The sequence below is a fragment of the Mesocricetus auratus genome, unplaced genomic scaffold, assembly GCF_017639785.1.
Source record: "Mesocricetus auratus isolate SY011 unplaced genomic scaffold, BCM_Maur_2.0 Super-Scaffold_100676, whole genome shotgun sequence".
NCBI classification, from domain to species: domain Eukaryota; kingdom Metazoa; phylum Chordata; class Mammalia; order Rodentia; family Cricetidae; genus Mesocricetus; species Mesocricetus auratus.
In genome coordinates, this window is record NW_024429266.1 from 119,200,376 (window position 1) to 119,215,273 (window position 14,898).

At 41.9% G+C, this 14,898-nt stretch overlaps 1 protein-coding gene and 1 long non-coding RNA gene across 3 annotated transcripts in view; both read right to left on the bottom strand.

Annotated features, from left to right (window-relative positions):
• Positions 1–14,898, bottom strand: part of LOC121137191 — an 87,839-nt gene that overhangs the window by 15,402 nt on the left and 57,539 nt on the right. The window lies entirely within an intron of this gene.
• LOC121137190 (L-lactate dehydrogenase A chain-like) lies at positions 11,209–12,788 on the bottom strand. Its single transcript, XM_040739153.1, has one exon. The coding sequence runs from the start codon at positions 12,699–12,701 to the stop codon at positions 11,703–11,705; it is 999 nt and encodes a 332-aa protein (XP_040595087.1). The 5' UTR covers positions 12,702–12,788; the 3' UTR covers positions 11,209–11,702.

The following is a 14,898-nucleotide window of genomic DNA, read 5'->3' on the forward strand; positions in this document are numbered from 1 at the left end:
ATGAAAAGGTGAACAGGTAACATCTTTTTTCACAGGAGAGTGTGGAAGATTCGAATAGAGAATCTAGTTAGACCTTTGCTTCTACCTGTGATGTGTATATCACCGCCCCAATCTCCAGAGAAGTAGATCACTCGTGTCCCCTTCATATTTCCTAATGAAGTCCCCTGTGTCACATGACACCCACTTCCATTTCCTCCTGTGCCAAGTGAGTAAACTGTTGAAAAGATGACAGTTTCACTAAGCACTATGCAAACTGGGACAAGTGCATTCTTGCAAGGATGAGAGCAAAGAGAGTGGAGAGAGAAGAGAGAGAGAGACTGTGGAAACAGGAGTTTGTGTAATGGTCACTTCCACAGCACTGGTCATGGTCAGTCACACAGGAACTGTGACAGTTGCTTGCGCTATTTACCTGCGTAGTTTAGAAGAAGTGGATTGAAAAAAATATCTTTGGTGTGCTCAAACAACATATGCAGATGTACTGGTTGGTTTGTATTTTCAATTCTGCAAAGGTTAGAGTCATTATGGAAGGGAGAACTGTTGTAATTTAAGAAAAGCAACTCATGAGAAAAAGACACCATGTGACAGTGTAAATGGATGTTTCTGTTCTGCCTGGTCCTGCAGCTGTTTGGACCCAAATAAACACACAGAGGCTTATATTATTAATAAACTGGATGATGGCTCAGGCTTCTTATAGGCTGGTTCTCTCCTAATTCGTTTCTATTCATCTGTGTATCTCCATGTGGTTTTGGCTTACCAGTGATGTTCAAGTGCCCTACCTTCCCAGTAGCTACATTGCATCTCTCTTGTGACTTAATCTATGTGTCCTTCTTCAAGTCTTCTCCTAGTCTGTTAGCCCTGCCTATACTTCCTGCCTAGCTGCATCATGCCTGCCCATTGGCTGAAGCAGCTTTATTCACCAACCAATAAGAGAAATGTATTCAAGCATACAGAAGGACATCCCTCACCAACACAGGGTTTAAACAGAGTTTTTTTTTGGTTAGGGAAAGTAATCATAAAAAAGGGGTAAGGGGAGAGAGGAGACCAGCCTCCTGGGACAGGAGGGAAGAAAGAGAGGTAGAGAGAGGAACAGAAAGACAGACAGACAGAGGGAGAGAAAGAAAAAAAGAAAGACATATATAGAGAGAGAAGAGAATAGGAGGTAGCCAGGGTCCCTTTAAAAAGGGAACATAGTGAATATACACAGGTGGTGCTCTTAGTGGCTGCAGCTGAGGGTGTATCCTGTCAAAACCCCAAGGACAAGCCAGTACAGATGCCTGAATACTGACATGAACCTCAGTTGGGAAAATGCCCCCACCATATTGGTCTGTGAGCAACCCTGTGATACATTTTCTTGATTAATGTTTGATGTGCCTGGACCTGTTCCACAGGGTGGTGCCACTTATGGGTGGGTAGCACAGTGGATGATGGTATAAGCAATCAGGGTAAGCAAGCCATAATGAGCAAGCCAGTAAGCAACACTCCTCTATGGCCTCTGTATCAGTTACTGCCTCCGGATTTCTGCCTTGATTCCTGTTCTGACATCCCTGAATGATAGACCAGGGAAATAAGATGAAAAAAAAATCATCTTCTTACAAACTTGGTTTTGGTCATGGTGTTTCATTGAAGCAATAGAAACTCTAAGACAACAGAATGTGTGCTTTTTACATGGGGTCTCACTCCCTCACCTTGCCCTCCTCCACTAGTGCAATATAAGCCCCAATGATGCTCCCACAGAATCCTGTCATGCAGAGACAGTCACTACCTTTGTCCATTAAATTAGTGGCACCACCAACTTCTGAATCTTGTTCATGAGGCAAGTTTCTATCCTCTTTCAACTCATTTACTTGCTTGGTGCTCTTTGGGACTCTGCCCAGCTTCCAGATGCACCCTGAAAGCCCACAATGTTATTCTAACATTTGCTGGTTATGTGATTTCATCCATATTAGTAATTTTTCTGAGCCTTAATTTCTTCATTTATAAAGTGTGCCTAATTGTAGCTACTTATGGCTTGAGTGGATTAAATGATTTGTCATACAGAAGGTTTGTAACAGTCTATTACACAGAAGAAAAATCAAAGAGCTTGGTTCTTTGCCATTCTCTTCTTCCTCCCACCTTCCCTTCCCACTTACTAATTTACAAAGATTCTCTTGGCTGCTACTTTCTATGGGAAGCCATACTTTCTTTTGTGTAAATACTACCCAACCCTTCACATAACCAGGACTTATGTTCCATGTACTTCCCTGGGATACTTCTGTACATTTATAGAACTGTATTCCTTCCTTTTGGAATGTCTGGATATTTAGTGTGTGTGTGTGTGTGTGTGTGTGTATGTGTGTCTACATATTTATGTGTACATACACACATGTGTATGATTATGGGGATCAAACAGAGAGCTTTGTATATACTAGGCAAGTGTTCTACCAGTGTGTTATATACAAGCCCCTATAATCTATTTTAATTGACTAAGAACACACTCCTTCCGAGCTGGAGCAGCCCATAACAGGGTGGATCTGTAACATTGTGTAATCTGCTCAGACATCTTAAATAGAAAGACAATAATACTTGATAACATGAATGGGTTAGTACAGTGTCTCATATATAGCTTGAGCAGAAGAAAGACAGGGCTTGTGTTCTGATCATTGTGTTAAGTGGTTCAAAAAATTGAAAGTGTGTGCGCTGCTACCAGACTTTCTCCTGGGGCTCTCTGTTGATGGCTCTGCTACTTCTGAACCAGAGGGACAACGGTTTGGTTTGAGCCCACATTGCTAGTGAGTTATGTAGCCTCTTTGGGTATTTCCTTCTGTAGACCAGTGAATCCCTCCTTCCTTGTTTTCCTCCCTTCCCCTTGTTTATCCTTCCCTTACCCTTATCAGCATCTTAGCCTCACTTCGGTGATGCCCTGAGACACTTGGGAAGGGAGTTGTGAGTGCACGGTAAAGACTAAACCACCCATACTCTAGCACTGGACAGTAAGTTTTCAAATCTGATCAAGTGACTTCTATGGGAGGCTAGGCCTTGAGTTGGACTTGCCTTGCTTCTCAGTAGACTTCTGCCCAATCACATGTTTTCTGCTTCCCCATAAAAGAGATTTCAGGGCTTCTTAAACCTGAAGCCAAAATCGCCTTTGTATAACAATGGTCCAACTGTCAGCTCTTGTAAATGTGGGACCTAAGTACTGCTACAATTTTTTCTCTTTCTTGGGAGGGCTAGTTAATTAACTGGCATGTAAATGAGGCATCAGAGCTATGGGTCTATCAAGGGCTTCGCATAGTTCTCAAAGAGTTTCTCATCTAATTTTCAAGGTAATTTGCATACTTTCACTCACAGTTATCCTTGTGCTTCTGTTTGAAGAAACCTCTTATGCCCGTGGGTGTTCTGCGCACTCAACTCCCTTGACCCAAGCTTGTGCTTTGCCCTCCCCTGAGTGCTGACATTGCCTTGGGCCACAGTGGCATATTTCCATCACAGATGAGGCCCCGAAAGACTCAGAGAGCATCTTTGGGTACCGGCTCGAACTTTGGGTATCTGGAGCTGGGGTTGTACACCCTGTCATAGTTAGTAATCCCATGAACAATTTAAAGCAAAAGTGTCCTCTTCTATGCAGAAGTATTATCCCTCCACAGCAAAGCTCTCTTCCATTTGTTCTCTTACAGTATTTAGATGGACTGGACAGAGGGTGTCTATCTTTCCTTCTTCATCCTCACTATTCATAACACCTCAAGCAGGGTTCCCCTCATGGAAGATGAGCCTATCTGCTGCCTCTTGATACACATTTTGAGAACATTCTACTTACCGTGGGACAAAGATTGACCTTGTTCCACAACTGAATCAAGAACTTTCTCATAATAAAAGCCCCATGATCATGTTGTTTTCTGCTTTAGATGGCCAGAGTGGTGTTTATTCATTCTTTTATTTGGAAAGCAAGACCTAGTTGAGTGTCGTTACATACTAAGACACCATGTGGAATTCAAAGCAAGATGGAGTATTTGCCCCTAATGACTTGATGTTTGACAAAATCACTCTGATATGGATTAGGAAATGTGGAGAACAGACCTGGATTACTTTATACTTAGACTCAGGTAAGTCTCGAGTGAAGAAGCTGGATTCAAAATATAACTCCATGTTCTTCTAATTTCAGGTGCCATTGGGCAGAAGATAAGCCTTACTTTATGTTCCACTAGGAAAAGCAAAAATTGTTCAGTAAACTATGATAAAGTTCTCACCCAATGTGGGTTTTATTTTCCACACTCGAAATCTTTTAGGCCCTTAATGAAAATATTAGCATTCATAAATCACGAGTGCTTTCAGGTGATAAACAGACGAAAGTGCAAACCAGATCAGAGAGCCTTCTCTCTGTCTCAGTTTGGTCCCAGTGCTTTTAGTGTCTGAGCACTTCCAACAGCAAGGCTGGCTGACTATGGAGGATGCTGCTGGTATTGCTGGGAAATGGTGTTCTGTTCCCCACTCTGGTTGTAGCCGGGTGACTGTGGAAGATGCTACTGGTATTGCTGGGAAATGTGTTCTGTTCCCTACTCCAGTGTTTTCTTTCTAAGCTGCTGACATTCATTCTGTAAGTTTTCACATAGGCCACTTCTTGTTTTTAACAGATATCACCTGGATAGATACAGGCCACTGACAGGAGTCATATTACTACCTCAAATGGTCTTTGAATGCTTTTTTGACTAAAGCTTCTAGAAATGTAAGTTATTCAGTATACCACCAGCAAGAGCGAGATTTCTAATGCACAGAAAATCACAGCCATTTAAAGTATGCCACCTGGCCTACAATGTTTGGAAGACACCCAATGTTCAGAGATCTTGAAAATGCATATGTGTGCGGGGTTGCATAGTGTAAACAATGGCATGATAGAGTCTAACAAGCTACCCTGACCAACTAAAACTAATTGGAACAGCAATTATAAATGCGACATGGCAAATGTGGCCTTCTCCCAGGCACTGTTCCCAAGGAGCAGGAAGGGGAAGCTGGGGACATGAGACTCTTCAGCTTCAATAATAGGAGTGTAACAATCTAGATAAAAGTAACTTAGGATAAGGGTAATATCCATCCCATCCCAGTACAATAAGTCCAAGGAACTAGTTCTCAGTAGGAATCAAAGCTGTAGGAGGGAAGGGGAGTGAGGAAAAATATATAGTTCAATAAAAAACAAGGCTAAAAAAATTAAAAAAAGAATCATACTATGTAAGCCAGGATAGCAGGGGCTCAGTGGACCAGAGCTTTACCATGTAGGCAAGGATAGATATCTGCCAAGGGATCTCCTGTCTCTGCTTCCATTTTGTAGGCCTACATTTACAGATGTAGACTACCACATCTGGTCTTTTACACAGGTTCAGGGGCTCCAAATCCAGGCCTCATGCTTGCAAAGCAAGCACTTTACCAACTGTTCTACCATCCCAGCTTTAACAACTGTAATTTTTATGGAGCAAAATTTAAAGGAAGAAGACTTTGGGATTCAGAGAGATCATTTGTCAGTGAGGGACTCCAAGTAAAGATCTCTGAAAACCAGGGAGGAGGATGTCTGTGAATCTCAGAGCTCAGGGCACTGCTTCTGCAGTGGGTTCACTAAGGGCAAACAAGAATGATGCCCAATGCTCACCACTCAGTCTGCCCTGCAGAGCTGAAGTGGACCCGCCCGATCCTCACCTCTAAGCCCCAACTGAAGAAGCAACTTGCAGAAGTCGCATCATTTTGGTGCTTGCACTTTAAGTAGAAGACATATTACCTAACGTTTTAATTGAGAAGATGAATAAAATCGCCTTTGTTTCCACAAGAAATGTACTCTAACATACTTTGTCCTACTAAATTTTAATTTTTAAAACAATGTGAAATTTGATTTCAGAAATCTACAATGAGCCAAGACCCATAGTCAGAAATACGCTAATATAATCAAGTGTTGCTTGGAGGAAGGCCGAGGATTTTTAGGACCAAGTTGAGAAAGAGAGAGTATCCCTTACTCCTGTCCTTCAAGAGGTTCAGGATTGTATCTTTAAAGTAGAACCCAGTTTGCAAGAACCCACAGCTAATACAGTCTACCTTCTGCTGCCTGTCTAGAGTACATCTCAAGACTTTTTTTCTAAATAGAGAAGTTGAAGAGAAGGGAGGGAGCAGCGGCAATGGATACTTCATGCAGATCACAACATTGGATTGTTATGAAAACATTTGTATAATCCTTTGTATACATATAAGAGCCACAGCACAGACACTTGTATTTATTTTATTATTACTATTTTACATGCAGATCATTTCCCCTCCCTTCTTTCCTGCCACCCCTCCCTCCCAACCCCCCAATCCACTTCCCCTCCTTTTCTTTCCAAAAGAGGGAAGGCCTTTTCAGAATTAGGTGTTATCCAAGTATGGCTTATCAAGTTGCAGAAAGACTAAGGAGCTGCTGTCTAATTCAGGCTGTCCTAGTTAAACCAGTAGAAGGAAAAGAGTCCCAAAAGCAGGCAAATAGAGACAACCCTTGCTCCCACTGTTAATAGTCCCACAAGAAGACCAAGATACATAACCATAATATATATGCAGAAGGCCTAGGTCAGTCCCATGCAATCTCCCTGGTTATTGGTTCAGTCTCTGTGGGTCCCTATGAGCCCAGGTGGGTTGATTCTGTGGGTTTTCGTGTGGTGCCTTGACCCCTCTGATTCCTACAATCCTTCCTCCCTGGGCTGTGTGTTTCTGTATTTGTTTCCTTCAGTTGCTGGATTAAGACTTTCTGATGACAGTTTGCCTAGGCACCAATCTACGAGTACAGCAGGCTACCCTTAGGAATCATTTCATTGACTTTTCTCTTTTTTGGCAGTCATGTTTGATTCTGTCGTAGGTCTCTAGGTTATCTAGCCCTCCAGACGGTGTCAGGAGTAATCTTTCTTGCTCTCTCTCTCATGACATTGACCTTAAGCTGGACCAGTATTGGAACAGACATATTTTTATCAAGGGAAAACAAGCTAAAGGACCAATATTCATCACATTTTCTCTTAACATGGATTTCAAATGAAGAAAGTGTTGAAATCATCCAAGGACTTACTGGTTTACTTTTTTAATAAAAAAGAGATGAGTGGAGAGTAGCAAAAGACAGAATGGAAAGCATAAAGGATAACTTGTTAGGGGTGGAGAGAAAGAGAAGAACAGAGGGTGGCTGAAAGTTAAGTTCTGTAGTTAAGTTTTTCATAAAATGTGGGTGTATCCAATATTCAGGTAAGTCTCCTGATACCCACACCCTGTTACAGAAACCTTCAAGGAAGAGCTATGCTTCCTTATTTTCTGTAGAGGTGTATGTGAGTGTATGCATATGTATGTACATGTGGGTGTGTATGTGTGTTTTGTATATAATAAAATAGTCTTAACACTAGAGACAAAGGCTAATTTACAGATGAAAAGACACCTAATATTCTTAACTAATAAGTTGGCTCTGCTAATTGAGGAAATGATTGGTTCATTCAATGAGGAGGGCGTGAGTTACACATGGATCACAAGGATGTTTTCTGCATGTGGGCATGGTTTGCACTCATAGGCATCCACACAAGAAGACTTCAGTGGGTCCCTGGAAACATTTTCTCAGCAAGGTCAAGGCTTGAGGAACCATTTGATTCTGTGTATTTTAATGTTTCATCAGGTAATATCTACTGTGGCATTGAAATCTATCTGAGGACTTCAAGGTCTGATCTCACACAGGTCAGAGTCTTATAGTACAACACAATGTTTTCATTTTCACAAATTTGAAAGAGAGTCAAAGAAATTGTATGGGGTAGATGAGCCTCCCCCCCCCCATAAAATAAATATATTCACAGAACCCACTTTGAAAACGTTGTAATAGGAGAGCAGCTTAAGTCACTCTTAGAGGGAAAATTCATTGACATATTATGAAGTACAATCATCTTATTACCAGAGTTCAGCACATCCAGAGAGTTAAAGTTATTGAGAACTGTCACATCAGTGAAGCTCTTAATATACATATCTATATATATATGCACACATATATACATGTATATAATATACCTACATATGTGCATATGTGCGCGCAGGTACTTGTGTGTGTGTGTGTTGGCCAGGCATGGTGACCTCCCATCTAATTCTCTGAATCAGTAACTGATCTTAAGGGATGAAGCTTCATGGAATGAGGTAGTGTATGTCCACTAGGGGGCAGTTGAAGCTGCATGTGTTCCTGGTTACAGCTTTTGTGACACAGGAGTCAATGACCCCTTACTACTCTAAAGACAGTAGGTAAGTTCTCCTGGGTGTTCCCAGTGCAGATGGATTGAGGAATTGGAAGGCAGGGTGGGGCAGGACCTGAAGTTGTTGGTAAAAGCTCATAAAAACCATTTTCTTTGCTTTTTGTGGAAATAGGTCAAACTGGTGATGCATGCAAACTCAAATCTTTGGGTCATAAAGTGATTGGTGCTGGTAGCTAACTAAAGCAGAGTAGGTAAATCAGGACAGGGGACAGAAAATGTTAACAAACCCAATGAGTTTATCCTTGTTTTGTGCAGTAATAACCAGTGTGAAATGCATGCACCTTATATTAGATGTTACAATCTGGATCTTTAATTAAAGTGCAGACCTGATTTCTGCCTATGTAGACAAAGGTTGGCCCCTCCATATCCAAATGTTTAATTACTTTCCAGAATTTATTTCTCTTTTCTGTCTTGGTGTTTGTTTGCAGAGATTGGGTCTCACTATGTGTCCCAGGCTGATTCGAAACTCACTTTGTAAATCAGGATGGGCTCAACTTATAGCAATTCTCTGGCCTCTGTCAACCAAGTGCTGTGCTTACAGGCATGTGACACTATGTGACTTCTGTGTCCTTCTCTCCCATTTCATCACTGTAGACTGAAAGGCCAAGGCCAAGTCTCTTCCTGTCCCTTACCCTCTCCCTTCCTCCCCAACTTCTCTCTCTCTCTCTCTCTCTCTCTCTCTCTCTCTCTCTCTCTCTCTCTCTCTCTCTCTCTCTCTCTCTCTGTCTATCACATTCATGCATACTCATGTGTGTGAGTGTAGTCACCTATGTTTCACTGCATGTGTTGTGTGGAGATCAGAGGAAATCCTGAATGTTGGGTCCTCCCATCCATCTTGTTGGAGACAGGGTCACTGTGGTTCACATATGCATGTACCAGGCTGGATAGCTTATGAGTTTCCCATGATTCTCTTGTATCCACTTCCCATCTCACTGGAGGAATGCTGAGAGTATAGATGCTCTACTTGGTTTCTGGGGAATCTAAACTTAAGTTCTCATATTTGCAGAGCAAACTCTTTACCCATGAAATCCTTTCCACAGCCCCAGGACAAGACTCTATGGTCCCATGCAGTTTTACTTTTCCTCTGATTTTCCAGTCTCTATTCCTACAATCTTCCAGTAGTGTGCTGGGATCCCTTCCTATTGGTGGGTACTACTGCTCTTCCCAAATACACATTCAGTGCTACTAGGGAGCTTAAAATCGGCAGTGGTCAAAATATTCATGCCACAGACACTGGCTGAAGTAAAAAAGCAGGTGTTCTTACTGCTATAAAGCCAGTCATTGAACACTTATAAGAACACCACCACAACTCCTTCAAATTTAAATGCAAATTTCTAGGCCAATGGACACCCCTATATAAATTTATTACAACTTCTCAAGTGCTGTTGGCAGAAAATAAAACTTGAGTCTCAGATATGTTATCTTACTGTTCTCAATGCTCTATCTCTTTTGAGAAATAAACTACATATTTTCAATTAACTGTACCTAAAATCCTGGCATCACTCTCAGAGGCCAACTACTGCCTTAATGACAGTGTCTTTGGTCCTTCTTTTAAAGTCATCCTCCATTCTCATTTCTCTTGACAACCGTCATCATGTCATATCAAATTTAAGAGACTCTCAATTCTTAATCTCAATCTCTCTCTCTCTCTCTCTCTCTCTCTCTCTCTCTCTCTCTCTCTCTCTCTCTCTCTCTCTCCCCCAACTTTCATGGTTTTACTTTGATCATATTTGAGTATGTCATTGAGACGTTGGGAGTTACTTGTTGCTTAATCCGTGATACTCAAGTAGTCGAAAAAGAGTTAAAATATGGAGAATACTACTTCTTAATCTATAAATGATTTATGCAATTCAGATTTTCATGTCAATGAATAAGACCTCATTGAAGCACAGGTAGGTCAGGAGAAGCCCCTGTCCACAACTTCTTCTGCAAGGCAGCAGTGCAATGAGTAGCTGTGATGGGTGCTTTGTGGCTCAGTAAAGCTTTTACTGATCTCTAGTCTAAGATTTCATCATTTTGTGAGTGAGACAGATGTGCAGAATATTAATTACAGGATACTAACATAATTGATTTGGTAGAGGTAGGGAAAAGAACTGGGAATGGGAGAGGACAAGTTTTTTTCCTCAGAGAATGTCTCTGAGGGCAGCATTTGAGATGCTATACATATTGAAGGGCTACTCAAATTTTGGAATGGGGGTGAGGCCCCAGAGTATTAAGGGAAAGGTACAAGGATAGAAAATAGAGGCATTACTGGGGAAGGATATATGCTTGTGTGTCAATAGAGCTGATCACTGAGAGGGACCAGGAGGAAAGGCCTATTGGACATAGCATACCAGTCTCTAGCACATTCTCTCAAAAGAGCACCACTTTAATAGTGAAATTCTGTATCATCAATAGTGTTTTTCTTTTCACAACAGTGTTATTAATGTCACTGAAACCATCCTGAATATTAAAAATACTGCTGGGGGAAACATTATTCCTGATTTCAAGTTGTACTACAGGAGCACAGCAGTAAACACGGCAAGGTTCTGCCATGAGAACAGACAGATAGGTCAGTGGAGCAGAATACAGCTCTCAGATATGGCTTCATGCAACTACAGGCCCAAAACACACATTGGAGAAAAGACAGCATCTCCCAAAAATGATGCTGGACAAATTGAATAGCTACATGTGGAAGAATGAAGCCAAATCTTTATCTCTCACTATATATAAAACTCAACTCCAAATGGATCAGGAATTTCAACATAAGACCTGACACTCTGAATCTGTTAGAGGAGAGGATCCAAAAAGCACGTGAACTTGTAGTCACAGGAAAGGATCTTGATAGTCATTAAGACCAGCAGTTGATAAACAGGACCTCGTGAAACTAAACATATGCTATACTGTAAAGGCCACCATAAGCCAAGAGAGGACGCAGCCTAAGGAAGGGTTAGTGTCTATATTATTTTTTTTTTCACTGTTCAAGGTTTATTTGGTGTTTTCATTGGCATGACACTTGGGTAGTTGGTTACATCATCCATATGCAGATCTTACTTATACAATATTTCAATGTACACTACAGACACATAATACACAAAATAATAATATCCTTTAGAAGAGTTATGACAAGATATGCATAATGGACTTACACACTGGAGCCAGGTTGGGACTAAACGGGGACTCATTGGCCTAGGCATGTTCGGTGAGGTTGACAGTGCAGACACAGGCTCACGGCTAATTGAAGCCTGCACACAATTGGCAGTGTGCCTTGGAGACAGGACTGTCACACCAACCAAGTCACCACTACACAAGTACCACTTAGCATCAGGGTAGAACTGTGGGAAGTGAGGTTTCCTCCAGGCTACCTTAACACAAGCACACTAAGCACAGCTCAGATGAGTAGACAGATGTGTGTGGTCTCCATAGAAACCCTGCAGCAGCCTGGACAGTGAAGCCCTAGGGTATCTGAGGATTTCAGAACTGCAGCTCTTTCTGGATACCCCAGAGCGTATCTGCACTCTTCTTCAAGCGAGCCTCCTCTTCAGAAGTGAGAGTCACCTTCACAACATCTGAGATTCCATTTTGTCCCAGGACACAAGGAACACTGAGGAAGACTTCATCATTGATTCCATAGAGACCCTTAATCATGGTAGAGATGGGATGCACCCGCCTAAGATTCTTCATTATGCTCTCAGCCAAGTCGGCCACAGACAGGCCAATGGCCCAGGATGTGTAACCCTTCAGTTTGATCACCTCATAGGCACTGTCAACCACCTGCTTGTGGACCTCCTTCCACTGCTCCTTGTCGGCATCAGAGCCCAGCTCTGGATTCAGATTCTTCAGGGAGACACCAGCGACATTCACACCGCTCCACACGGGCACACTGGAGTCTCCATGCTCCCCTAGGACCCATCCGTGACAGCTTAGCGGGTGAACACCCAACCTTTCTCCCATCAGGTAACGGAACCGAGCAGAATCCAGATTGCAGCCACTTCCAATAACTCGGTTTTTGGGAAAGCCACTTATTTTCCAAGCCACGTAGGTCAAGATATCCACTGGGTTTGAAACAATAAGCAGCTTGCAGTTTGGACTGTACTTCACAACGTTGGGAATGATGAACTTGAAGATGTTCACGTTTCGCTGGACCAGATTGAGTCGGCTCTCTCCCTCTTGCTGACGGGCCCCCGCTGTGACAATGACCAGCTTGGAGTTTGCAGTCACACTATAGTCTTTGCCAGAGACAATTTTTGGTGTTCTGAGGAAAAGGCTGCCATGCTGGAGATCCATCATCTCTCCCTTCAGCTTGTCTTCCATGACATCAACAAGGGCAAGCTCATCTGCTAAGTCCTTCATTAAGATACTGATGGCACAAGCCATGCCAACAGCACCGACCCCAACAACCGTGATCTTGTTCTGGGGGACCTGTTCTTCCTTAAGCAGATTCACAATCAGCTGGTCCTTGAGGGCTTTCATCTTGGAGGACTTTGAACTTTTGGGGACCGCTAGTGCACAATGAACGGCGTCGGGGGAAACAGCCGCGTGGTCCGAGACGGGCGACGAGGACACAGGCTCCAAGCACTCTCTAGTGTCTATATTATATAAAGAACTAAAAGGATAAACGCCGAGAAAACTAATGATTCAGTTCTTAAAAAATAGGACTTCAGACTAAATAGAATTCTCAAGAGAAGAAATACAAATAAATAATTTGTAATGTTCATGTTATTTATTTATTTATTTTGAGGCAGGGTTTCTCTGTGGTTTTAGAGGGTGTCCTGGGCCTAGCTCTTGTAGACCAGGCTGGTCTTGAACTCACAGAGATCTGCCTGCCTCTGCCTCCCAAGTGCTGGGATTAAAGGCGTGAGCCACCACCACCTGGCAATGTTCATGTTATTAAGTATTAGCTAAATGAAAAATAGAAATACTTTGAGATTTCATGTTACTATAGTCAGAATGGCAAAGATTTTTTAATGACAAAAATGTTTTTATGGATTTGGGATGAATATCTTTTCACTGTCGGTGAGAGTGGAAATTGTTGCATTCACTATGGAAATCAGTGCTGTGGTTCCTCAAACAGGTAGAAACAGTTGTATTATACAATCCACTTACACCACTCTTGCACCCAGAGGACTCTGTATACTTTACAGGGATATGTGAACATCCATGTTATTTGCAGCACTCTTCACAGTAACCAAGAATTTGAAACAGGTTAGGTGTCCATCAACTGATAAATGGATAATGAAAAATAGCATATTCGTAGAATGTAACATTTTTCAGCTATAACGAAAAACATGAAATTTTAAGGTAAATAGATGGAACTGGAAATAATCATTCTGCGTGAGATAACAAAGGTTTAGAAAGACAAGCAAACCAGAAAGACAAATATAGTATTACTCACTCATAAGTGGATACTAGACATAAAGTAAAAGATACCCTGACTGTAATCCACAACCCCAGAAAAGCTAGGAACCTCTTCCAGAAACACTTGGAAGCAGATGCAGAAACTCACAACTAACCATGCTGCAGCAAGGACAATATATGAGGCCACCAGCAGTGGGTTGAAAGTCTAACTCTAATGTCCAAACTGATCCAGTGGAATCCATTATGTATGGAGAGATACCTTGCTCAGCCTAGACACTGGGCTGTGGGGGGTGGGGGAGAGGTGCCTTGGTCCTTCCTCAAAGAGATGATGGGGCAGACTTAGTAGACTTCCTAGGGGAGGCCTTACCCTCTCTGTGGGGCAGATAGGAGGAGGGAGGAGTTGGGTAAGTGGGAGGAGAGGAGGAAGGGGAAACTGGGATTGGAATGTAAAAAATAAATTAATTTTAAAAAGCAAAAAAAAAAAAAAAGAAAGACAAACAGCACATGTTCTCTCTAATCTGTGGATGTTAGATTTGAATCTTCGGATATGTGTGTTTAAATTGGAGTTCCTGTACAAGCCAAAAAAGTAGTGAAGTGTTCTCAGGAGAGGACTTTTAAGGAAAGAGAATTAACATTGAAATGACATGATAGCAGTGGATAATAATGGAATAAGAAGGGCTAAGTGAAGTGGGGGATGGGAAGGCAGGGTAGAGGAAGGCATATGGAGAGATCTTTTAAAACATTATATGGGAATAATATAAAGGTTATTTACTACATTAATATAACACTAAAGATCCTTTAAAATATATGGAAACCTACTACCACAGACGCTTCATAAAATTCAATTCATATACATGTATAAAAAGACTTTAAATGGAGTCATTCTGTAACATGGGGACAATGCCTTTCCCAGATATCATAAGCTATCAAATGAAACTCCCAATGCCATATATGGGTTACCTTTGTTCGAATTGTTGCTCAGTGTACCATAGACCCTTCTAAGTTAAACATTACAGATTGCTGCCATTGCTCTTGGTTACTCACAAGAACTTGACAGTAAGACCCTAAGACTGAGGATACCATACACTTGAGTCATAGAACATGGAGAAATCAAATTGGTACCAACCCAGAGTAAGCCTTCATGGAGCTGGAAAGTATTCTGCATGCTAATGGGCCAGTTAAATAATCAACAGTCTTATCCAGCTGTGAACCCTGTGAACTACCATAATGGCTGGCCTGGCAAAACATACCCATTGGTGCATTAGTGGCACTATTGTTATGCAAACAATTACATATTTTGTTGTTTTTGCTT